General features: G+C 48.6%; 3 protein-coding genes and 2 non-coding genes across 5 annotated transcripts; 3 read left to right on the forward strand and 2 right to left on the reverse strand.

Moving 5' to 3' along the window:
* Positions 1 to 1,085: 1,085 nt before the first annotated feature.
* Positions 1,086 to 1,169, reverse strand: TRNAL-UAA (transfer RNA leucine (anticodon UAA)). The gene has a single exon. It is a non-coding gene; the product is annotated as a tRNA-Leu (tRNA).
* A 497-nt stretch (positions 1,170 to 1,666) lies between these two features.
* Positions 1,667 to 2,062, forward strand: LOC149349771 (importin-7-like). The gene has a single exon (XM_089575482.1). The coding sequence runs from the start codon at positions 1,667 to 1,669 to the stop codon at positions 2,060 to 2,062; it is 396 nt and encodes a 131-aa protein (XP_089431608.1).
* Positions 2,063 to 8,835: 6,773 nt separating this feature from the next.
* Positions 8,836 to 10,181, forward strand: LOC149349772 (importin-7-like). The gene is made up of 2 exons (XM_089575483.1): positions 8,836 to 9,145; positions 10,114 to 10,181. The coding sequence occupies exons 1-2, from the start codon at positions 8,836 to 8,838 to the stop codon at positions 10,179 to 10,181; spliced, it is 378 nt and encodes a 125-aa protein (XP_089431609.1).
* A 6,858-nt stretch (positions 10,182 to 17,039) lies between these two features.
* TRNAL-UAA (transfer RNA leucine (anticodon UAA)) lies at positions 17,040 to 17,123 on the reverse strand. The gene has a single exon. It is a non-coding gene; the product is annotated as a tRNA-Leu (tRNA).
* A 500-nt stretch (positions 17,124 to 17,623) lies between these two features.
* LOC149349774 (importin-7-like) lies at positions 17,624 to 19,957 on the forward strand. The gene is made up of 2 exons (XM_089575484.1): positions 17,624 to 18,029; positions 19,929 to 19,957. The coding sequence occupies exons 1-2, from the start codon at positions 17,624 to 17,626 to the stop codon at positions 19,955 to 19,957; spliced, it is 435 nt and encodes a 144-aa protein (XP_089431610.1).
* The last annotated feature ends 3,566 nt before the right edge of the window (positions 19,958 to 23,523 follow it).

Here is a 23,523-nt window from a genome sequence, read left to right on the forward strand (position 1 = left end):
CCAAAATACAGGTATCGCCGCCACAGGCCAAACTCGCAAGTACAAGCTTCATGGCGTCATAGCACAAAACAGTGTTGCTAGAACCAATAGTTCTAGCAACACTAGGACACGAGAAGCTACGAATCACTGAGGCGTAGCAAATGCATGCTCAAATCTCCTTGACGTCGCCAGATGGCGCCACGTACCCGATAGCTACGCGCGCTCCTGCAGCGCCGGGACCAATCAGCGCTTGCTCTCAGCGGTATGGGGGCTCCCGGTATTCCGCTGACGGTAACAAGGTACACGTATGCTAAAGGCGTCTATTTGCGAGAACTTCGTTGACGACTTCGAGAACGGGATCCATTGTAACGCTGGCAAAACGCCGGTGCAAATGTAAACGAAGCGACGGCCGCAATAGCCGATAGATGCCTTCAACGTGCGGCCGGCGGTAGCTTTCTTTTCGGCTGCTGCTGGGCCGCACTGCTGGCCGCAGAAATCATGGAGTCTGCGTTACGTCATGTTTCACGTCACTTAGTTCTGTGTCGTCATAGCAGAACCCAAAGTTTGAATCAGAGTGGCGCGAAAAACTATTTCAACTTCGAATCCAAATTTCTTAGAAATAAATGCATCTTTCGCTGCCGGCCAAGTGGCAACAAAGCCATGAAATGCCGAACTATCGGATTTTGCTATAAAAAAATATTAATAGTGCTCTCCTCAGTGTCCCTTTAAAAGACACGACGTGGGCTAAACCAGTGTGCTTTTCCTCAGTGGCGTTGCTCAAAGCCTGCAGGTGTGATTTTGGCAACACGCACAACGATCTTGGGACAGACAACTGCAGAAAAATCGAACGAAGCTCCTTCCGGACACGCAACTTCAAGCCCGGTCCAGGCCTAGGCGCGACGGGTCAGCGAATTTTCCGTCGTGACACCGTGCTCTGCTCTGGGGCGCCTCATTTGAGGGATATTTGCTGCTCCATTATTAAGTTGTATCCAACTCCAGGGGAAAGAAAAAAAACAGGACAGTGCTGCATAATAGAAATGTGTATTAGCGTGCTGCACATACAGCGTTCTCAGTAGGTCCAAAAGCAAAAATTAAAAAAAAGATGCTGTCAGAAGTGGGGTTCGAACCCACGCCCTCTTTCGAGGACCGGAGCTTAAATCTGGCGCCTTAGACCGCTCGGCCATCCTGACCACAATATGGCTGCTTTTATGAACATATATTCATTCTGTGCAGGTGTACATGCGTACATGTACCTGTCCAGCTGAGATTTCACATACTTGGTGAGTTACATTACGCACTGCAGGAATGAATCCGCCTGCCCTCTCCCTGTAGCCTCCTCCTCGTCGCAGCGCTGAGCGCGACCGAGCTTAAATGGACCCTGAAATTATTTAGAAGGGCATAATATAGTGCAACAGATCTTCAGAGATGGTCTTTGTGGGCCTTTTCCCGCCGATGGAAAAAGCGCGAGCCCTGCGGAAATTTGGTGATCGAGGCCGAGGAACGCAGCTGTGCTGTCAAGCAGAGAGCAGGAACCCAGCTTAATTATTCGCCGCGCCTGTATTATTCCACGCCTCGGGGATCCGGAGACAGAGCTGAAAGAGGAAAACGACTACCGTCGAAGCCCGGAGCCCAAGGCGAGCGTAGAAGAGGAAGGCTGGGCTGTTAGATGTGCTCAACTCGGGCTACGATGAGACTGACGACCAGGGCCAGGAGTGTCCGGCGAGAATTGCGTGGCGTGCCGTTTCCGCCATCCTCTATCACGGAGTCAGAGCGTGGCGTGGAGTCGATCACGACGTTCCTCGACGAAGAGGAGCGCCCTGTCGACGAGTACCAGGTCTGCAAGGACGTCATGCGAGGCATCCAGAACACGGACCCGATGTGGTTTGGTGCGCTGACGTCGGGCCCGCAGTCCGTCGTGCAACAGCGGCCCACACACGAGGTCAACGTGCTGGCTAACCAGAGGAAGGCCGCTGCAGAGTCGAGCCGGATCGAGAAGAGTGGTGGAAATGTGTTCCAGAACCAGACGGTGGCCCCATCGTTCAGCTCTGGTGGCACATTCTTCTGTGGGCCACATGAGATCTAGCAACGTGCGTATATTCTTTATTTTTATCGTTTTTCGTTTTCTTACTTCATTTTTATTCTGTTCGCTGTAGCTTTTTTAGCGTTCCGCATTTCCTTGCGCGGGCTCATGTTCCGATGGCATTTTTTCCATGCAGAGAAGGCCTCCACACTCCCGCTGGACCGTGGAGTCGCGGTCTGACAAGCGGCTAGCGGGACCGACTAAATGGAACTGCAGCGTTCACGGACGCCCCTGTGGTGGCGTTCACGGCGCCACTGCGCATGCTCATTCATCGTAATATCGATTGTAAATCGATTGATCGATTGACTAATTAAAACAATCTGCAAGACGCTGCCAAGTATTTGTATGCTCTCTTTTTAATTTAGGAATTGGGTTTAGCGCTACATTTCACCTGTCTGCCTACAGACTTCTGTCCGTTCGTCATTCCATACCTGAGACGTATTAGGGGAGACGTATACCGGTTTTACTGGAGGTCTCCTACGCACGCGGAGTGACTGAGCGGGGCGCTGCACGTGCGCAGGAGGCGTCCGGTAAAACTGGTGTACGTATACGATAATACCTATCCGGTATTGTGAAAAATTCAGGGGGCACTTAGACTGCCTAAAGTGCTTAGAGGCGAAAGTGTTTTCCGCACTACTTTGCCTTTGTGGCACTGGTGACATCACCACTGCATGACGTCACACGCAATGGATGACTAATTACTAAGCAATGATAAATTACTAATCAATGACTAATTACTGATTAATGACTAAATACTAATTAACCGCTAATGACGCTTAAGCTTCGCCTTTAGGAGTGGAACGCGACAGCGTGCTGTAGCGCTGCAAGGGACTCCGCGGAACGCCACCACCCGTTCGGCGCGATGCCTTGCCCTTTGAACGCAACGCTTTTTGAGGAAAGGAAATGGCGCGGTAATTCTCTGTTATCTCGGTGGACTCCTGAACCGCACCATACCGGAAGGGAGGAAGTGGGAGTGAAAGAAGAAAGCGAAAGATGGCCTGTAATGAAGAAAATCAAAATTGTATTTGAGGAAAGGAAATTACGCAGTAACTGTCTCAAATATCGCGGTGGACACCCGTCAATCGTTTGTAGAGGAAGGGACGAAGTGGGAGTGAAAGAAGAAAGAGAAAGAGCGGCCGTAATGAAGAAAATAAAAATTGTATTTGAGGAAAGGAAATTGCTCACATAATTCGGTGGACACCAGTCAAAATTCGCGCGCAGTGACGTCACGACCATTTCGACCAATCTGAACGCGGAGAAATTTGCTAACGTGCCTTGGTCACGACAGTATGAGCCATTAAAGGCTTTCGCCTTAAAATACGCTTGTCGCAGTAACCACGTCAGCCGAAGCGATTGCTAGAGCAACAGATACACCCAGTGCTCCCATGCCAACGGGTATGCTGGTCATAGAATCTTATGCAAAGGGCCACCTGCTCATATAATTGATAGCTCTCAATAAATGTGACAATTGCAATAAAAGCATTGCTGAACAGCGACTTTAAGGCCGTACGCACCGAAGCAATGAAGTATAGCAAAGATTGATGTAAAATACACCCTATAAGACATGAATTTTATCCACTTATGAATGCATAATGTCCTCAGAAGGGCCAAAGAGACACTCCTTGAATATTTGAAAGCGTTGCAGCTTTTTATGCTTTAGGAACGTGCAGTGTGTCTTTCTTTGTCACTCGTTCTCGAAAGCGCGGTGACGTAAATGTTAAGCCACAAGCGAAACCATAGCAACGAGATGGCGCCAAACTCAAAGCCGTGATCTAAGTTTTCCGGGAGTGACCCGGGCCAAATTTTGGCAATTACCCGGGCCACATTTGGAGATAGCCATCGCGCTGAGCATGCTCAAATATGGTTGGGCACCGATTTTGGTCCAAATGACTAAATGCCGAATTTGGTGGGTATCCCGGACCAAATTCTTGCTCTTGGCGTCGCAGTTGGTATGGCATAGGCCCAAGCAAGATACGCAAGCAAGGTTTTTGCTCGGCTCTGCCGATTGTATGAGTGCTTTCATATTAAAAGTCTAGAAATATGCTTGTGCCTACAGCGGCGTCCTCGTTGCTTGCATCTGCCTGACCGAACTCAAGAAGTAAATGAAATTAAAAAGAAATCCTTGCGCCGAGTGGCCGATAACAGGTGATGATTCTAAGCACACATATTGTACACGCTGTGCCTTTGCTGGTTGCTTACAAGTGCATCTTGGAAAATTCAGGGCAACAAATTGACGAGTAGAAAGGAACAAAAAACAGGCAGGCCCTCTCATCTTCCTTTGTACTCTTCCCTTTGTTGGGCGGAATTTTCCAAGATGCTCCTCCTCAGCTCGCCCAGCTCAGCGTAATCGGGCTTGCAAGTGACCTTACGAAACCAGCGCCTGCTTGCACGAAGCTAGTTAGTATAGTTACGGGTCTAGTCTTGTATAATAGCAGTCAAGAACCGTTCGCTGGATTTGAGGGAAGGAAAGGCGCATTACGGGTGACTTCGTCGGCGGACACCTCAAGCGCGCCGTGAGAGGAAAAAAAAGCGACTAAAAGCTTCAGTTGCCACCTAGCGCACGTGTTTGTCATTTTAATCGTTCGTCTTTCTGGGTTGTGATGCAGAAATGCGAACGAGTAAAATGGCAAACTCGAATGCTAGCTGGCAGCTGAAGCTTTTGGTCTATGCTTTTTTTTTTCTCACGGCGCAGTTGAGGAGACCGCCGACAAAGTCAGCCCGTTATGCGCCTTTACTTCCTTCATATCCTGGGGAGGGTCTAGGCTCCGAATAAGGCTACACTGGTAACTAGACCATCTAATCTGCTTCGTACAAGCGGGCCCAGTGCATAAAGGTTTCTTTAGGGACAGCCTTCCTTATGTTGTTTCTTGTGTATGCATGAGATGAAAAGATTGAACAGCACGCATCCATTCCTGCAGTGGGTAATCTAGGTGTAGCACAGATTAAACTGCTATCTTTTTATTACCTGCTGATTTCAAGGAAACATAATTAATCACAACTCACAAGAAGAATGTAATAACATATAAACGGCAGCCAAACTTTGGCTGTGCTGTGTTTTAAAAACGTTTCAGGTTAGCCAGCTTGTTCAACACAGGCACCCATTCATGGTTTCTCTCTCTCCGTATCGTACACTTACTTTAGATAAACCACACTTTCGATGAACTGCTCCCTCGCTGAGCGTTCATCCTCATCAGCGTGTCTCACAGCCATTCCCGTTTTCCATACACTGTGGAGGCAGAGCAACATAAATTTTATGGCACGCACCCTTCATTCTTGAAAACTGTACCCCATATGGCGTGACGGGAAAGTCTTTTTTTAAAGAGCGCTGCAAGGTGTCCAACGGAAATACTGCATCCTACAGTGGAGGAGAATTTGGTTTATGGTTTCCGGCTTATGGCATATGAGACAGTCCGCTGACCATGGCAAAAAAGCCTTTTTTTCTCTATCATGGGTATATACGCTGTTACTATCATAGGCCCTAGGTTGAAGCACATGATTAATCAAATATTTTCACGCGGCCAATTTCCTCGCCAGCTCCAAGTGTGAAAAATTATTACAAATTGAAAAGGTGGTGAGAAAAAAGAATATTTCCATCTATACGCCTATTTCAATGCCTCGGTATTTTCGAAAGATGTTGAAAAACTGATACAAGAAGGAATGAGTTCATTGACAACCGAGCATTACATCATGACACCCTGTCAGTCTGCGCTTACAAAAAAAAAAAAAGGAAAACGTTTGCAGAAAGTAGTTTGGTAGTGGAAGAAGAAATCCTTCTTGGCGCTTTTGAGCATTAGCTGTATACACTTGGAATTTTCATCGACTATTCAATAGCATTTGATAGGACAGATCACGCATCTTTATTAGCTTTCAGTCTGTTTTTAAGTTAATACCCCAGCAAACGGTGCACATAAAACACTCTAGCTCCAGCTTCAAACGATTACTACACGATTTTCCTCAGTGATCCATTCTCCGGCCGCTGCTTTTCAATTTGTATATTGGTTTGGTTTATGTGGGTTTAACGTCCCAAAGCGGCTCAGGCTATGAGGGACGCCGCAATGGAGGTTCCCGAACTTTCTCTAACAGTGGGTGTTCTTACAATCTTATGTTACTTTCAACCAAAACAAATTAAATTACTGTTATACAAATCCCTTTTCGAATCCACATTAGCGTATGGTTATTTGGAATGGGGCAAAATAACTGAAACAAACTTGTCCAAAATCTGTCGACTGCGGAAAAAAGCTATAAGAATCATTTCTAGTCAGTGGGCGCCTCAATCGCGCTTTCAGCTACGTGGCGGTAGTGATAGGGAGATGTGCGCTGCGTACGTTGGCGTTTAAAACCTTGTGGCAGAAACGCGGCACTTGTGTGGGTTGCCTGCCAAAGCAAGAGGAAATGCCTCTGCTGCTCACCTGCCCAGCGAGGTTGGGCAGGTGGGCAGCCTCGGGAATAGTGAGAGGCTGCTCGGGAAGAAAAACCCGGATCGCGACCAAACACACGCTACCCGAGTCCCACCGATGGCAGCCCCTGCCATAGACGGGCAGTGGCGCATCGCTTGACCGCTCCTCCAATGCGCCATGAATGGTAGGAAGACTCCTAGGGATCTATCGACGTAGAGAATGACCAATTCCGCATATACGGACATTAACCCATTATCGCTATCCGAACAACTGCCATCCGTGAACACTGGATCTGAACACCGGAACCGAAGTTACAATCGAGCTGCTAACGCACCCAATTCGCACTTGGCCTAACTACGCAAATCGGCCATCATTTTTTAAAACCAGTCTTCGGAAAAAACTGTCTCTTTCGATTCACCGATTATCCGAAAAGCATTGGAAAACTTAAGAACGAATTGGATTCGTTCTCAGTATAGTTTTGAACATGCTTATTTGATTCGTTAGACGAATGGAATAGAAGGGTGTTTGATTCGCCATTAAAAAAAATCACGCGTATTCACACACGCCTATAAAATGGGCCTCTGACGAAAAGCTACGAGTGTAGATTGAGAGGCGCCTGGGAAGAAAGTCGGCGTTATATGCTCCTGAAACTATAGTAAACTAAACATAACTTGGAAATCGCACCTTTTGCAGGAGGCGTTTTGGATTGCCTAACATTAGAGATAGAGGAGACACTGCAGACCTTCACCGCTATCCACATCAGGGAGGTAATCTTACGAAGACGGCGAGCTGTTCTGCTGCAGCATCTTTGTTACTGTACGCATAGATGCAGTGTTGATTTGCCGCATTGACGACTTTATAAAGGGGCTTTGTTTACTCCGCAAGTTTTGATCTTGATCATTGTGCTAATTTACTGAGGCGCACGCCCACCATTCAAAGATCGAATCAGCCGTTTCAGTGAATTGGTTGTGCGGCTCGGAATTTTTCTGTTCGTACTGGGGCTTAAGCAATGCCGGTTTTATAACTAATGGCTGTGTTCTCGAAATCGGAGCCTGGAGACACGCCCCAGGTGCGACGGGGCGTGTATTCGATTTTAAAATACCAAAAGCTGATTTTAAAGGAACCAATTTTTTGTTTGCAACCGAATGCTTGCTGTCCAAATCCTGTGCGGATGCATTAGAAACACTGCTAAAAAAGGAAAGCAAACCTTGATCAATGGGGCACTTGTAATCTTGCAGTGTTGTTGCAGGACTGTTACATTACTTGTGTGCTAACGTTTACGCGCTTCTATGCTCTTTTACGCACGCATGCGTAACGCGCTGGCGTGCTACGAGTGCTGCCTCTCTTTCACTCTAGGAACCTTGATGCATTTAAGAATATCTAGACTATGTATACCTCTATGTGGTCATGGTGGGTAGGAGGGTACCGGTTTAGTTCCATTGCAGAGCATCGTTTTATCCCGTTTTAAGCGAGTTTCAGTATCAAGTTATAATTACCAGTTTTTACCAGCCATACCACGCTATGGATTCTACACGGCAAGATATTTTTATTTTCACCCTGATACCGAAAGAACATCGCGAACGACATGACAGGATTGAAAAGAAGGGGTACGCAGGCCAAACGCTGACCTACAGCGAAAGCTTATTCCGCTTAACCCGGGAAATGTAAGCAGACGAAAAGGTGACATGTAGGGAAAGGGACAGCAAAGCAGGAGCGAAATCGGCCAAGGAACACAAGACCTTTCGAGCAAGACGGGAAGAGAGAGATCGAAACAATTTTTATTCATCAACTTTGGCGGAATAAGAAAGGAGGGGGGGGGGGGGCAGGCCCGCCAGGTGGCCACGAGCCTTTGGCGCACGGCGACCCCTTGGGCTCGGTGCACCGCTAGGAGAGCTGCAGATCCATCGAGGGACAGGCATGAAGAATGTGATTGAGGTGACCTTGGGAACATAGAAAGCGTCTCGCGTGTATCTGTAGTTTTCAGAGGTCAAACTCGTTTCAAAAAAAGACTGATCAGAAACACGTTCACGTCACTCCACCTAGGGAAAAAGTGCGATCCCTGCGGAAGTTCGGTTATCGAGGCCGACGAACGTAGCTGTGCGGACACGCTGAAAGCAGGAACCCAGCTTAATTTATCGCCGCGCCTTTATTATTCCGCACCTCGGTGATCAGGAATCAGAGGCTGATAGAGGAAGACGACGACGACCGTCGAAGGCCAGAGCCGAAGGCGGGCGTAGAAGAAGACGAAGGCCGTGCTGTTGGATGTGTTCGATTTGGACCAGGGTGACACTGACGACCAGGGCCAGCAGTGTGCGGCGAAAATTGCGTGGCGCGCCGCTTCCCTCATCCTCAACCGCTACGAAGGAGTCAGAGCAAGGCATGGAGTCGACCACGACGTCCTTCGACGAAGGGCGCCGCCCTGTCGATGAATACCAGGTCTCCAAGGAGGTCATGCGAGGCATCCAGAACACGGACCCGATGTGGTTTGGTACGCTGACGTCGGGCCCGCAGTCCGTCGTGCAGCAGAGGTCCACACACGAGGTCAACGTGCTGGCCGGCCAGAGGAAGGCCGCTGCAGAGACGAGGCGGATCGAGAAGAGTGGCGGATACGTGTTCCAGAACCAGACGGTGCCGCCATCGTTCAGCTCTGGTGGCACACCCTTCTGTGGGCCACACGATAACTGCCTGCGTGAGTATATTCTTTGTTTATATCGGTTTTGAAGCGAATGTTTCACTACGGGACCTCGTGCTTCGATCGCCGGGTGCCTAGTTTTCACCTTCAAGTGACCTTGAGCTTCGAAAGCAAAGGATAGTCATATAACTGGCCCCCTGGTACAGTGGACAGCTTAGGCGTGCTTTAAGCTACGAAACGAGCGGAGCGCGAGCTTGGAAAGCAAAAGAAAGGCGCATAACTGCCCTCTTGGAGCAGTAGACACCTAAGTCGTGCTTTGAGCTACGTGGCGGTAGTGATAGATGTCCGTTACATGCGTTGGCATTGACAACGTTGTGATAGAAACGCGGCGCTGTAGCCATAGACATCCCATACGCCAGCTCTTTCTGCTTTCACTCCCGCCTTTCCAGCGAGATCTGTGAGACAGATACTGTGCTGTTTCCTTTTTTCAAAAACCAATCTACTGAAGCCATAGGCCGTCGGCGTTCATTGCATTCATTGGCGTTGGCGTTGACAGTGTTTTACACTCAGATGATTTTAAGGAAAGGAAGTGCGCATAACTTTCTACCTTGGTAAGTAGACACCTGAATCGCTTTTAGAGGTACGTGGGGTGGTGAGAGAGAGATGTGGGCTGGATGCGTTAGCGCTGACAACGTTGTGGCAGACACGCGGAACTGGTGGAATAGGCCGCAGCGTTTATTGGGTGAGCAAACTCTCGTGATCAGCAATTAACTGCCACCTGCCAGGGTGGCAGGATAGATGCGCTGCCTATCCAGTGTCTGGAGCGCACTCAACGTTGCAGACGCCAAGCCGCTTATAAGTTGCTTGATACGCCATAGTTTTCCCTCTCAAACCAGGTTGAGCAGAGTTTAACCGCAGGTAATTTTTTCTTGTCTTGCTTCATTTTTATCCTGTTCACTGTACCTTTTATTTCCTTCTGCCTTTCCTTGTGCGCGCTCATGTTCGGTGACATTTTTTTCGTGCAGAGAAGGCCGCCGCTCTCCTGCATGGCCAAGGAATCGCGGTTCGACAAGTGGCTGGCGTGACCGACTGAATGGAACTGCCGCAGTCACGGACTCGGGCCTTTGTGGTGGCGCCCACGGCGCCACTGCGCATGCTCAACCATTGAAATACCGATTTTTCACCAATAACTAAATAGCGGAGAAGGTGGAGCGAGAACATTCCTAACTTTCATATGACTACTGCACTGTTGGATGCTGACACTAGCTGCAGTTGATTCGGCAGTGCTGTGCAGTAAGGCGTTGCCAATTTCGCTGTCTACGATCACAATGGGCTCATAGGTTTAATAAAGTTCTCTTCCAAATGTTTTGCCATGAGAGCCATTCACTGTGACGCACTTTATGCGGTGGAGAAACATACACGTGCTCAATTTTATATGCCTTCGTTTTTGGGGTCATTTCTACTGTCCGCGGTTGGCCCCACAGACCTGTGTGTCTGAGTGTTTCGTGTCGCTTTATGTACATAAGTATACAGCCTCCACATCTAGACCTTCCATATGAAAGCTACCGCGATGTCAGGCAGACTGCAAGGGGATTAGGCACGACGTCGAGGCCATCGGCTTGAGGGCCGCCTTTGAGGGGCATTCGTCGCTTCGTTCTTGAATTGGATCTCTCCGAGGGACATCTATGGCCAAACATTCGTGGGATGACCTGCCGGACGAGAATACTTGCCTGTAGACGATCCGGAAAGAGGGAGAAAGAGGGCGATCTCGAGACGGTAAGGTCCCGTGATGCAGGCCTGGCTCGTACTCTGAGTGTACGCTTTCTCAGGTGGATGCCGGGGCCACTTTTGCACTCTTGAGGAGGGCGTGAACGTTTCGCTGAGCGGATCGAGACAACCGTTTTTGTGCATGCCGATGCCGTAAACAAGAGAGGCACGCGATTGCAAAACAGAGGTGAAAAGCCACGTGTTCCGTTTTATATTGCTTGTAGGTTCAGTATCGCGACATCCAAGGAGGCACTTTATAAAAATAAAGCGTAGGTACAGTACAATGCCATCTAGCTTTGCTTGGAAGAGGGTGGTTTCTTCTTTCTCTGTGTGCTTAACACTGCGAGCCAAAAGTTCTCATTTGATGTTGATCATAATCGTTATTACAATGATCATCATAAAGATTACTTACATTCACCGGGTTGCCCGCAGTCCCTACCCGCGAGTCACTTCATTACCGACTCTGATCATTAGGAGGCTGCAATGCTCAGCCTCCGCCCGGAGACAGAGATCAAGCTCCTCCAGCTGGCTGATGACGCCGCCGCTGCCCAAGGGATAGCGGCCGTCGCTTAAGCGGTGTCGTCCTCTCTTGCTCAGCCCGTTTCTTAAGGGTCCACTGTTTTTTGCGATTATGAACTACCACCCGTTCGACCACGCTTGCAAGTTTAAGGGGGGGGGGGGGGGGGCGGCTTCGGGTCGCTCCTCTGTATGCGCTAGAAAGTTTCACCACCACCGTGCTGGACAAAGGCGTAGTTCTGACAGTGGTTTCTAATTACCGCTGCGTTGCGCCAGCCGCGACTGCTCTGCCCCAAAATAAAACCTGATTATTCCACTTAAACTTCTTCTGCCTTCGACTACGTTTTGGTTCCGTTGGTTTCTACGTCGTCACGCTAAGAGAACACCGGTTCTTTATTGTGCGTTTTACGTGGCCTGGCCAACGGCGATTTTTTCGTGGACTGACTGACTGACCGACCGACCGACTGACCGACCGACCGACCGGCCGGCCGACCGACCGACCGACCAACCAACCGACCGACCGACCGACCGACCGACCGACCGACCGACCGACCGACCGACCGACCGACCGACCGACCGACCGACCGACCGACCGACCGACCGACCAACCGACCGACCGACCGACCGACCGACCGACCGACCGACCGACATCTCTTTTCATCTTTCTCTCCCCGAATCCCTTCCCCACGCAGAGTAGCAAGTCAGCGGATTTAAACGCCGGCTAAATTAGCTGTTATTCAATTAAGGAAGCCCCCCACAATCTATCTCAAAATGCTGCCGCCACGGTCTATATCGCAACCGCGACCTTGGGCTGAGCAGCCGATCGGGGTGCAGTCGCGGAACCAGCTGGAGCGGATAGCTTTTGCTCTCTTGTGGTGTTGTGGTGAGTTCTAATCGCAGGTCCGGTGTATTCCGCCTGCGCCCGAGAGCGCGTGATTTATGAACACGCCGCAAATCTGCACTTGGGGCGGGTGCACAAAACCGAAACAGCGCAGAGAATTCAGTGCAGACGTAACGTATGCTGGTGTCGTGTTGCATTGTCTGCCGAGCCTAATTCGTACTGCCTGCTCTATTGTACCGGGGCATGGGTTTCTTTTTGCTTCGTCGCCTGGTGCAAAAGAAAGGATAGCAGTGGAGCAAAGGAAAGTGCATGTCATGGTACAAGAACGCGGACGGTTCGAATTGGGTGCTTTGTACATTGCAAAGCGTTATCAAGGAATAGAGTTTCCTCTGAACTTCCGGCGCAACTCATGCGCTCTGTTTCAATCTTGGGGCAAAAAAACCCCCCAGATTTCCTCGCGATGGAGGACTTTAGAGAAAGAATTTATAACGTCGTCTGGTCCATAGCTGCGCATTCTCAAATGCCTGTAACCACTTGACTGTGCTAAATAAAAAGTTGTTTTGTAATTTTGAGTTAATTAGCTCATAAGCATGCTTTTGAACATGATCGGCGTCCGCGACGGCCGTCAGTTTGTTCCAGACAATATGTGCTTTCTCTATTTCGATCATCCTATCTCGGGGATTTTTCGAAAGTGTTAGCTTAAGCCCTCGGTATGGACTCTCTCACTGCAATTTTTGTAGAGAGCTAGATTCGCCAGACTGTTGGTCATTGCAGGCTTTAGTTTTCCTCGTACTAGTTTTCAGCCCTATCATTCTCACTTTGCCTATCAGGTCCTCAGGTATCTGCTGCAATTCAAACTGTGGGCAACTCAGCAGGGTATAATGTCATTAGCAAACCTGATATCCTAAGGTATCGCCCATTAACACTTTTTTCTAGCTTTCTCCAGTACAGAGTTTCGAATACCTCCCGTGGACGTGCATTGAGTAACAACGGGAAGTTGGTGGATCCCGGCCGCACACCCGTTCTTACCGGTATTTTACTGCTCCTTTTTGAGGACTGCGGTCGCTGTGCAGTCGTCCTCGGTGTTTTTGAGAACGTTCGCACCTGTTTCCCCCGTGCCCTGATTGCGCAGTGCCAGCGTGATTCCTGATGTTGCAGGAAATGAAGTGCTCTGTCGTCGTTCATTGTCGTAGTTCGGTGGAACAGAACGTCGAGGGCGCGGGGGGACATGAGTTGTACGCACCCTTGCCCTCGACTTTAGAGCACAAAATGGACGTCCTTGAATCCGGACAGCGTGTTGTCACAATGGTTTCACACAGTTCATTTAGTTACCTATCTCTTTTTTTTGTACCGCGCAAATTTCGTGCTAAGATTTATTACTTGAGTTCGTGAGTGGTAGTGTATCACACGGCATTAACGGACGTTTTTCTACCGTTATTATTCGATGGTGTTTTTAGAGTGGAGAGTGCTAGTATGGAGCACGGCGTCGGGCGAGAGAAGTCGTTCCAGTTGGCCGTTGTATGGGCGAAAAGAAATACGGGCACTTATTCCTTTTTTTTTTCGCCGGTTGGTAGCTTATACAGCGGCGGGATTTGAAGGTTCAGGCTCCTTTCTCAAGCCCGCGACCCAGCAAAGCCGAGTATTAGATGGGGGAAAGCTGGTACCCGTTCGAGGAAACCGGTGGGCACAATACGCTATCGCGCAATTTGTCTGACAGCGACAGCTGAGTGTATGAGGGTGCAAACATCGATGTAGCTTATACAGTGGCGGGATTTGAAGGTTCAGACTCCTTTCTCAAGCCCGCTACCGAGCAAAGCCGAGTATTAGACCGGGGGAAAGCTGGTACCCGTTTGAGGAAACCGGTGGGCACAAGACGCTATCGCGCAATTTGTCTTACAGCGACAGCTGAGTGTATCAGGGTGCAAGCATCGATGTAGTACGGTGATTCGCGCAGTGCAGCTCACCAGCAGAGAAGACGTACCGTCGACAGTCTAGAATATTTGTACTATGTGATCACTAAGGAAGACAACGCAGATGCGTGTCTTTGTGCAATATTCACTTCGAATTGCATATTACATGACGAGAATCAATGCCGCGTGATCGCCAAAGTGCAGCGCGACGGAGTATATGGAACCCAAACTGAAGTTTGCCGTGTCGATTGCAGCGCCGTAACACACTGCATAGCGAGAGGAGCAAGCAGTTTTGGGGGCGCTCTTGGTGCTATTCCGCGCCACCTTCCTGAGCTTATTGGCGTGAGCTTTTGCGCTCTGTCGAAGCCAAAAGTGGTGCCTGTCAGCTATCTGGGTTATGTCTACAGACGCGAGACAAATAGTGCTATCAATCAAACGCGGTCTTCTAATCGTTCAGAATGTGCTCTCGCGTTTGTAGCGGTCCAAGCGACTGACGGCAGCAGTTCTCTAGGCACCTAGTGGAATAACTGCACTGCCACCTGGGCAGCGCAGGTTCTCTACACGACGCTGCTACGGGACGCTAAACGCTTCTTCGCGATTCATTAGGCACGCTTTTGCCTATATCAACATGAAAACTTATGTCCGATCAGCACGAAAGCCAGCGTCCGTCGCGCGTGCATGGCGCAAAATTCTTCAGTGACGTCACCATGTTCTCACGTGAAGTCAGGAGTAAACCATAAGATATATCGAGGCCTACAGCGAAGGAGAAAAGTTCCTGCTAAGGGGCTGGGAATTGAACCAAGGACCTTGAGATAGCGAGGCGAGCACGCAACCCATAGGCCACAAAACCGAATGTGTTCCGAAATCGCGACTTGCGACTCGGCGATCATCCTACAGAACAGACTTGCTTCCCGAATAGAGGCGTAGCTAGTGTATGCGCTTCCTTGCGACTATATGCTAATGAGTAGGTGTGTGACTAGAAAGGAAGGAATATTTAATTAACCTCGCAACAGAACTCGCGATGAGACAATGCTTTCGCGTTCAAATCACGTAAGCAGTCTTAAGCGCTGTCCGTCTTGATGGTTCCCTTCACCTCAGCTCAAATGTCCGTGGTCGCTTGTGCTGACGCCCTGAGCGAGTTTGGTAATGGTATCAACGCGATGGTCTACCGGCGCTATTAAGAGGGTGAGAAAGTGAAGGAGTAAAAATTTGTTAACGTCCCAAAGCGGCACATGGGGACTGTGCACACTGTAAACAGAAATGTGTAAAAAGGGAGTAAAGTTGTCCTCTACGCGCACCTATAACGAAGGGTGTGCCTTAGAGGACAACATTACTCCCTTTTTACTCCCAGATAGGTGTATTCGTGTTTAGTGTGCGAGGGGCACCGTACAGCGGAGGGCTCCGGATTAATTTAGGCCAACTGGGATTCACTGATGTACGCTGATATCGCACGGCACGCGGGCGTTTCTGGGTTTCGCCCCCATCCAAATACGGCCGGCACAGCGAGGATCGAACCCCCCCGACCTTGGCATCAGTAGCCGGACACCAAAACCACTCAGCCATCGCGGGGGGCATTAAGTGCGGGAGCCGTGATGGCATGTCAACAGACGCCACAGCTAGGTGGAATCATCACTGGCAGCTGTCAGGGTTGAAAGAAATGTGAAGGTTCTTCACCGTGCTTGCGATTTAATCTTTGCCGACAGTTGGGCCAGTGTGTTTTTGACGTACGACAGTATCACGAACGCGCGAAAAACAGAAACTATATAGTAGGATACAACTCAAGAAGGAAGCTGCAGATGCCCTTCAAATGAGGCCCTCCAGCGAATGCCGTCGACTTATTTTCATGGCGTCGCGGTTAATCCCTGGTCACGCTATAACATCACAGGGGATTGACCATGGATTAACCGCTGCTTTATGAAAATCTGCTTACGCCAATGGCTGGGGCAGAGGTCTGCACAGGCCTAATCCTGAGGCCCGAACCCGGCCCAGGCCCGCGACTTGAATCCAGGGCCCTCTAAGTTATCACTTTATTGTACTTGGCCCGGTCCGCCAAGCTCGGAGTGGGCTCGGGCTCGTTGCCGCAGCAGCACAAGAGGTAAATTGCTCACTGCATGGAAGGGGGTTCGTATTATGCAGAAGTTATAAAGTGGCCAGAAAATGCTCTGAAATCTCCAGAACGCTTGAAGAAATTGGTTTGCTATATATTAAAAGAAGTGAGGATGAGGCGGGTCCGGCCGAACGGTTTTTTCAGCAGTGATATCATCTGCTAGGCCGCTTGGGAGTCCCGAGAGTTAAATGAAAAGGGTAGCATGCACGCGTACAAAATTAATTTGTAGCTGTACATGTACATGTACCTTTAGGCTTTTAATCTGCAGTCATGTTTTACGGCGCGCGGTGTGCAAATATTAAAACGTCCTTGCTGCCACAGTAATAACTTTTCTTTTTCTTTAATGAACTGGATTTCACAGGTAGAATTCATGCCCGCTTTTCAGTAGAGACGGAAAGCAAAACACCTGTTTAGTGCATAGTATATGTTAAAAGACACGACGTGGGCTAGTCCAGTATGCATTTCCTCAGTGGCGTTTCTCAAAGCCAGCAGGTGTTATTTTGGGGACACACACAACGATCTTGGGACAGACAACTGCAGAAGAATCGAACGATGCTCCTTCCGGACCCGCAACTTCATGCCCGGCCCATGGCCTAGGCGCGACGGGCGAGATAATTTTTCGTCCTGACACCGTGCTGTGCTCTGGGGTGCTTCATCTGAGGGGCGTTTGCTGCACCATTATTTAAGTTTTATCCGACCGCAGGGGAAAGAAAAAAAATAGGACTGTGCTGCATAATAGAAATGTGTATTAGCGTTGTGCACGTACAGCGCTCACAGCAGGTGAAAAATTAAAAACTAAAAAAGACATATTGTCAGAAGTGGGGTTCGAACCCACGCCCTCTTTCGAGGACCAGAGCTTAAATCTGGCGCCTTAGACCGCTCGGCCATCCTGACTACTACGTGGCGTCGTTTATGACAATATATTCACTCTGTGCAGATGTATATGTGCGTACATGGACCTGTTCAGCTGAGATTTCACATAGTTGGTGAGTTACATTATGCACTGCAGGAATTAATCCACCTGTGCTCTCCCTGCAGCCTCCTCCTCGTCGCAGCGCTGAGCACGACCGAGCTTAAATGGACCCTGAAATTATTTCAAAGGGCATATTATAGTGCAACAGATCTTCAGAGATGGTCTTTGTGGGTATTTTCCCGCCGAGGGAAAAAGCGCGAGCCCTGCGGAAATTTGGTTATCGAGGCCGAGGAACGCAGCTGTGCTGTCAGGCAGAGAGCAGGAACCCAGCTTAATTATTCGCCGCGCCTTTATTATTCCGCGCCTCGGGGATCCGGAGACAGAGGCTGAAAGAGGAAGACGACTACCGTCGAAGCCCGGAGCCCAAGGCGAGCGTAGAAGAGGAAGGCCGGGCTGTTAGATGTGTTCAGGTCGGCCTAGGATGAGACTGACGACCAGGGCCAGTAGTGTGAGGCGAGAATTGCGTGGCGCTCCATTTCCCTCAGCCTCAACCTCTACCAAGGATTCAGAGCATGGCATGGAGTGGACCACGACGTCCCTCGACGAAGAGGAGCGCCCTGTCGACGAATACCAGATCTCCAAGGACGTCATGCGAGGCATCCAGAACACGGACCCGATGTGGTTTGGTGCTATGACGTCGGGCCCGCAGTCCATCGTGCAGCAACGGTCCACACAGGAGGTGAACGTGCTGGCCGGCCAGAGGAAGGCTGCTGCAGAGTCGAGGCGGATCGAGAAGAGTGGCGGATACGTGTTCCAGAACCAGACGGTGCCCCTCTCGTACCGCTCTGGTGGCACATTCTTCTGTGGGCCACATGATATCTACCAGCGTACGTATATTCTTTATTTATATTGTTTTTCTTTATATTGCTTCATTTTTATTCTGTTCGCTGTAGCTTTTTTAGCGTTCCGCCTTTCCTTGCGCGGGCTCATGTTCTGATGACAGTTTTTCTATGCACAGAAGGCCTCCAAACTCCCGCTGGACCATGGAGTCGCGGTTCGACAAGCGACTAGCAGGCGCGACTAAATGGAACTGCAGCGTTCACGGACTCCGGCCCCTTGGGTGTCGTTCACGGCGCCACTGCGCATGCTCATTCATTGTAATATCGATTGAAAATCGATTGACTAATGAAAACAATCTGCACGACGCTGTCAAGTATTTGTATGCTCTCTTTCTAATTTAGGAATTGCGTTTAGCGCTACATTTCACCTTTCGTTGTCTACAGACTTGTGTCCGTTCGTCATTCCATACCTGAGACGTATTAGAGGAGACGTATACCGGTTTTATTGGAGGTCTCCTGCGCACGCGGAGTGACTGCGCAGGGCCGCTGCGCGTGAGCAGGAGGCGTCGGGTAAAACTGGTATACGTATACGATAATAGCTATCCGGTATGCTAAAAAATTCAGGGGGCACTTTGACTGTCTAAAGTGCGTAGAGGCGAAAGCGTTTTCCGCACCACTTTGACTGCCTCTGTGGCACTGGTGACATCACCACTGGATGACGTCACACTCAATGGATGACTAATTACTAAGCAATTACTAATTAATAATGGATAATTACTGATTAGTGACTAAATACAAATTAACTGCTAATTAATGATGCTTAAGCTTCGCCTTTAGGAGTGGAACGCGACAGCATGTTGTAGCGCTGCCAGGGAGTCCACGGAACGCCACCACCCGTTCGGCGCGATGCGTTGCCCTTTGAACGCAACGTTTTTTGAGGAAAGGATATGGCTCTGTAATTCTCTGTCATCTCGGTGGACTCCTGAACCGCACCGTAGAGGAAGGGAGGAAGTGAAGTGAAAGAAGAAAGAGAAAGAGGGGCCGTAATGAAGAAAATGAAAATTGTATTTGAGTAAAGGAAATTGCGCACATAATTCGGTGGACACCAGTCAAAATTCGCGCGCAGTGACGTCACGACCATTTCAACCAATCTGAACGCGGAGAAATTTGCTAACGCGCCTTGGTCACGACAGTATGAGCCATTAAAGGCTTTCGCCTTAAAATACGCTTGTCGCAGTAACCACGTCAGCCGAAGCGATTGCTAGAGCAACAGATACACCCAGTGCTCCCATGTCAACTGCTATGCTGGTCATAGAAGCTTATGCAAAGGGGCACCTGCTCAAATAATTGATAGCTCTCAATAAGTGTGACAATTGCAATAAAAGCATTGCTGAACAGCCACTTTAAGGACGTACGCACCGAAGCAATGAAGTATAGCAAAGATTGATGTAAAATACACCCTATAAGACATGAATTTTATCCACTTATGAATGCATAATGTCCTGAGAAGGGCCAAAGAGACACTCTTTGAATATTTGAAAGCGTTGCAGCTTTTTATGCTTTAGGAACGTGCAGTGTGTCTTTCTTTGTCACTCGTTCTCGAAAGCGCGGTGACGTAAATGTTAAGCCACAACACGATAGCAACGAGATGGCGCCAAACTCAAAGCCGTGAACTAGTTTGCCAAATTTTGGCAATTACCCGGCCTACATTTGGAGATCGCCATCGCGCTGAGCACGCTCAAATATGGTTGGGCACCGATTTTGGTCCAAATCAGCAAATGCCGAATTTGGTGGGTATCCCGGACCAAATTCTTGCTTCTTGGCGTCGCAGTTGGTATGGCAATGAGCTATGCACAAGCAAGATACACAAGCAAGGTTTTTGCTCGGCTCTGCCGATTGTATGAGTGCTTTCATATTAAAAGTCTAGAAATATGCTTGTGCCTACAGCGGCGTCCTCGTTCCTTGCATCTGCCTGACCGAACTCAAGAAGTAAATGAAATTAAAAAATGGCCAGGCTTAGCTTGGTTAAACCAAGAATGCGTTGTATATTGCGCGGTCTTTTTGCGCGAGGTATTGCTTGGCGACACTCGATTTTCTCAGCAGCTTTTCCTCCGTGACGTATCGATGGATGGATGGATGGATAGGAGCGCCCCCTTTGAAACGGTGCGGTGGCAACCGCCACCATGCTCAGCCGTCCTTTTTTTGTTTTTTTTTTTTTATTTTTTTCTGTTTTTTTTTTACGTGGTTAGGTGACGTCACGTCTCGTGGTTTGGTGGCTGCCCGGCCGCGCCCAAGGGCTGAACAGAGTGATTGCAATATGCTACGCATAAAAGAAATCCTTGCGCCGAGTGGCCTATAACAGGTGATGATTCTAAGCACACATATTGTACACGCTGTGCCTCTGCTGGGGGCTTACAAGTGCATCTTGGAAAATTCAGCGCAACAAATTGACGAGTAGAAAGGAACAAAAAACAGACAGGCCCTCTTATCTTCCTTTGTACTCTTCCCTTTGTTGCGCGGAATTTTCCAAGATGCTCCTTTCCAACTCGCCCAGCTCAGCGTAATCGGGCTTACAAGCGACCTTACGAAACCAGCGCCCGCTTGCACGAAGCTAGTTAGACAGCATAGTTACCAGTCTAGTCTTATATAATCGCAGCCAAGAACCGTTCGCTGGATTCGAGGGAAGGAAAGGCGCATAACGGGCTGACTTTGTCGGCGGACACCTCAACCGCACCGTGAGCGAAAAAAGAGCGGCTAAAAGCTTCAGTTGCCACCTAGCGCTCGTGTTTGTCATTTTAATCGTTCGTCTTTCTGGGTTGTGATGCAGAAATGAGAACGAGTAAAATGGCAAACTCAAATGCTAGCTGGCAGCTGAAGCTTTTGGTCTATGCTTTTTTTTTTTTCTCACGGCGCGGTTGGATGAGACCGCCGACAAAGTCAGCCCGTTATGCGCCTTTACTTCCTTCAAATCCTGGGGAGGGTCTAGGCTCCGAATAAGGCTGGACTGGTAACTAGACCATCTAATCTGCTTCGTCCAAGCGGGCCCAGTGCGTAAAGGTTTCTTTAGGGACAGCCTTCCGTATGTTGTTTCTTGTGTATGCATGAGATGAAAAGATTGTACAGCACGCATTAAATCCTGCTGTGGGTAATCTAGGTGTAGCACAGATTAAACTGCTATTTTTCATTACCTGTTGATTTCAAGCAAACATAATTTATCACAATTCTCAAGAAGAATGCAATAAGACTTAAACTGCAGCCAAACCTCGGCTGTGCTGTGTTTTAAAAACGTTCCAGGTTACCCAGCTTGTTCAACACAGGCACCCATTCATGGTTTCTCTCTTTGCGTATCGTACACTTACTTTAGATAAACTACACTTTCGATGAACTGCTCCCTCGCTCAGCGTTCCTCCTCATCAGCGTGTCTCACAGCCATTCCCGTTTTCCATACACTGCGGAGGCAGAGCAACATAAGTTTTATGGCACGCACCCTTCATTCTTGGCAGGTGGAAACCGTTATCCTATATGGCGTGACGGGAAAGTTCTTTTTTAAAGAGCGCTGCAAGGTGTTCCAACGGAAATACTGCATCCTACAGTAGAGGAAAATTTGGTTATTGATTTGTGACTTACGGCATGTGAGACTAGTCCACAGACCATTGCAAAAAAGCCTCTTTTTCTCTATTATGGGTATATACGTTGCTACTGTCATAGGCCCTATGTTAGAGCACATCATTAATCAAATCTTTTGACGCGGCCAATTTCCTCGCCAGCTCCAAGTGGCAGAAGTTATTACAAATTGCAAAGGTAGTGAGAAAAATAACATTTCTATCTACACGCCTATTTCAGTGCCCCGGTATTTTCCAAACTTGTTGAAAAACAAATACACCAATGAATGAGTTCATTGACAACCAAGCATTACATCATGAGACCCTATCAGTCTGCGTTTACAAAAAAAAAAAAAATACGTTCGCAGAAAGCGCCTTGGTAGTAGAAGAAGAAATCCCTCTTGGCACTTTTAAACATTAACTGTATACACTTGGAATTTTCATCGACTATTCAATAGCATTTGATGGAACAGATCACGCCTCATTATTAAAAAGAATGGAATATTGTGGTTTCAGGGGTTGTTTCCGGTCAGTTTTTCTGTTTTTTCGTCTTTCTTTGTTCAATACTCCAAACCTTAAACTGGTCCAAGGAGGGTGGGTAAAATGGCAAACAAAACAATAATATCAAGGTTAGTAAGCATCAATGTGTGGCGAAAGGCAATAAAGAGTTAATACCGCCAGCAAAGGGTGCACATAAACAACTCTCGCTCCAGCTTCAAACCATTACTACATGGTTTTCCGCAGCGATCAGTTCTCCGGCCGCTGCTTTTCAATTTATATATTGGTTTGGTTTATAAAGTTTAACCTCCCAAAACGACTCAGGCTATGAGGGACGCCGCAGTGGAGGTTTCCAAACTTTCTCTAACAATGGGCATTCTTACACGCTTCCGTTACTTTCAACCAAAACAAATTAAGTTACTGTTATACAAATCCCTTTTCGAATCCACATTAGCGTATGGTTACTTGGAATGGGGCACAATGACTGAAACAAATTTGTCCAAAATCTATCGACTGCGGAAAAAAGCTGTAGGAATCATTTCCAGCCAGTGGGCGCCTCAATCGCGCTTTGAGCTAGGTACGTGGCGGTAGTGACAGGGATATGTGCGTTGCGTACGTTGGCGTTTAAAACCATGTGGCAGAAACGCGGCACTTGTGTGGGTTGCCTGCCAAAGTAAGAGGAAATACCTCTGCTCCTCACCTGCTCAGCGAGGGTGGGCAGGTGAGCAGCAGAGGCATTTCCGAATAGTGACCTTGGGACCTTGATTCTAGGGACCTTGATGCATTTAACAACAGCTAGGCTATGTATACCTCTATGTGGTCTGTGGTCATGGTGGGTACGAGGGTACCGGTTTAGTTCCACCGCAGAGCATCGTTTTATCCCGTTTTACGGTAGTTTCAGTATCAAGTTAAAATTACCAGTTTTTGCCGGCCATACCACGCTATTGATTCTACACGGCAAGATATTTTCATTTCCACCCTCACACCTGCGGTTAATCAGGACGTTCCACGTCCGCCGCTTATGAACGTGGGTGGCGCTGATGAACACTCTCAAGGCTAGGTTACTTGTTAACATAAATACCCCCGAAAGCAGAAGGTTTGACAGCCGTCGCCGTAGCTCAGAGGTAGAGCACCGGACGCGTAATTCGGAGGTCGTGGGTTCGGATCCCACCGGCGGCATGTGGTTGTTTTTTCTTCTGCTTTTCCAATCAATTAGCATTAAGCGATAACATATTCAGTAATATTCTAAATTGATCAACACCACAAATTAAATAAATAAATAAAAAAAATGTCCCCTGTGCTCCTTGGTTTCTGTGGCTGTTGGCTTCTGTCTGATCCCATAAAGAACATCGCGAACGACATGACAGGACTGAAAAGAAGGGGTGCGCAGGCCAAACGCTGACCTACAGCGAAAGCTTATTCCGCTTAACCCGGGAAATGTA

The sequence above is a fragment of the Amblyomma mixtum genome, chromosome 3, assembly GCF_055824585.1.
Source record: "Amblyomma mixtum isolate Tamu chromosome 3, ASM5582458v1, whole genome shotgun sequence".
NCBI lineage: Eukaryota > Metazoa > Arthropoda > Arachnida > Ixodida > Ixodidae > Amblyomma > Amblyomma mixtum.

What these genes read in the sequence shown, in the direction of transcription:
- LOC149349771 (XM_089575482.1), top strand. Translation starts at nt 1,667, where the DNA reads ATGAGACTGACGACCAGGGCCAGGAGTGTCCGGCGAGAATTGCGTGGC.
- LOC149349772 (XM_089575483.1), top strand. Translation starts at nt 8,836, where the DNA reads ATGGAGTCGACCACGACGTCCTTCGACGAAGGGCGCCGCCCTGTCGAT. An exon ending in GCCACACGATAACTGCCTGC is followed by an intron (nt 9,146 to 10,113) that starts GTGAGTATATTC and finishes TTTTTCGTGCAG; the next exon opens with AGAAGGCCGCCGCTCTCCTG.
- LOC149349774 (XM_089575484.1), top strand. Translation starts at nt 17,624, where the DNA reads ATGAGACTGACGACCAGGGCCAGTAGTGTGAGGCGAGAATTGCGTGGC. An exon ending in GCCACATGATATCTACCAGC is followed by an intron (nt 18,030 to 19,928) that starts GTACGTATATTC and finishes TTGTGCCTACAG; the next exon opens with CGGCGTCCTCGTTCCTTGCA.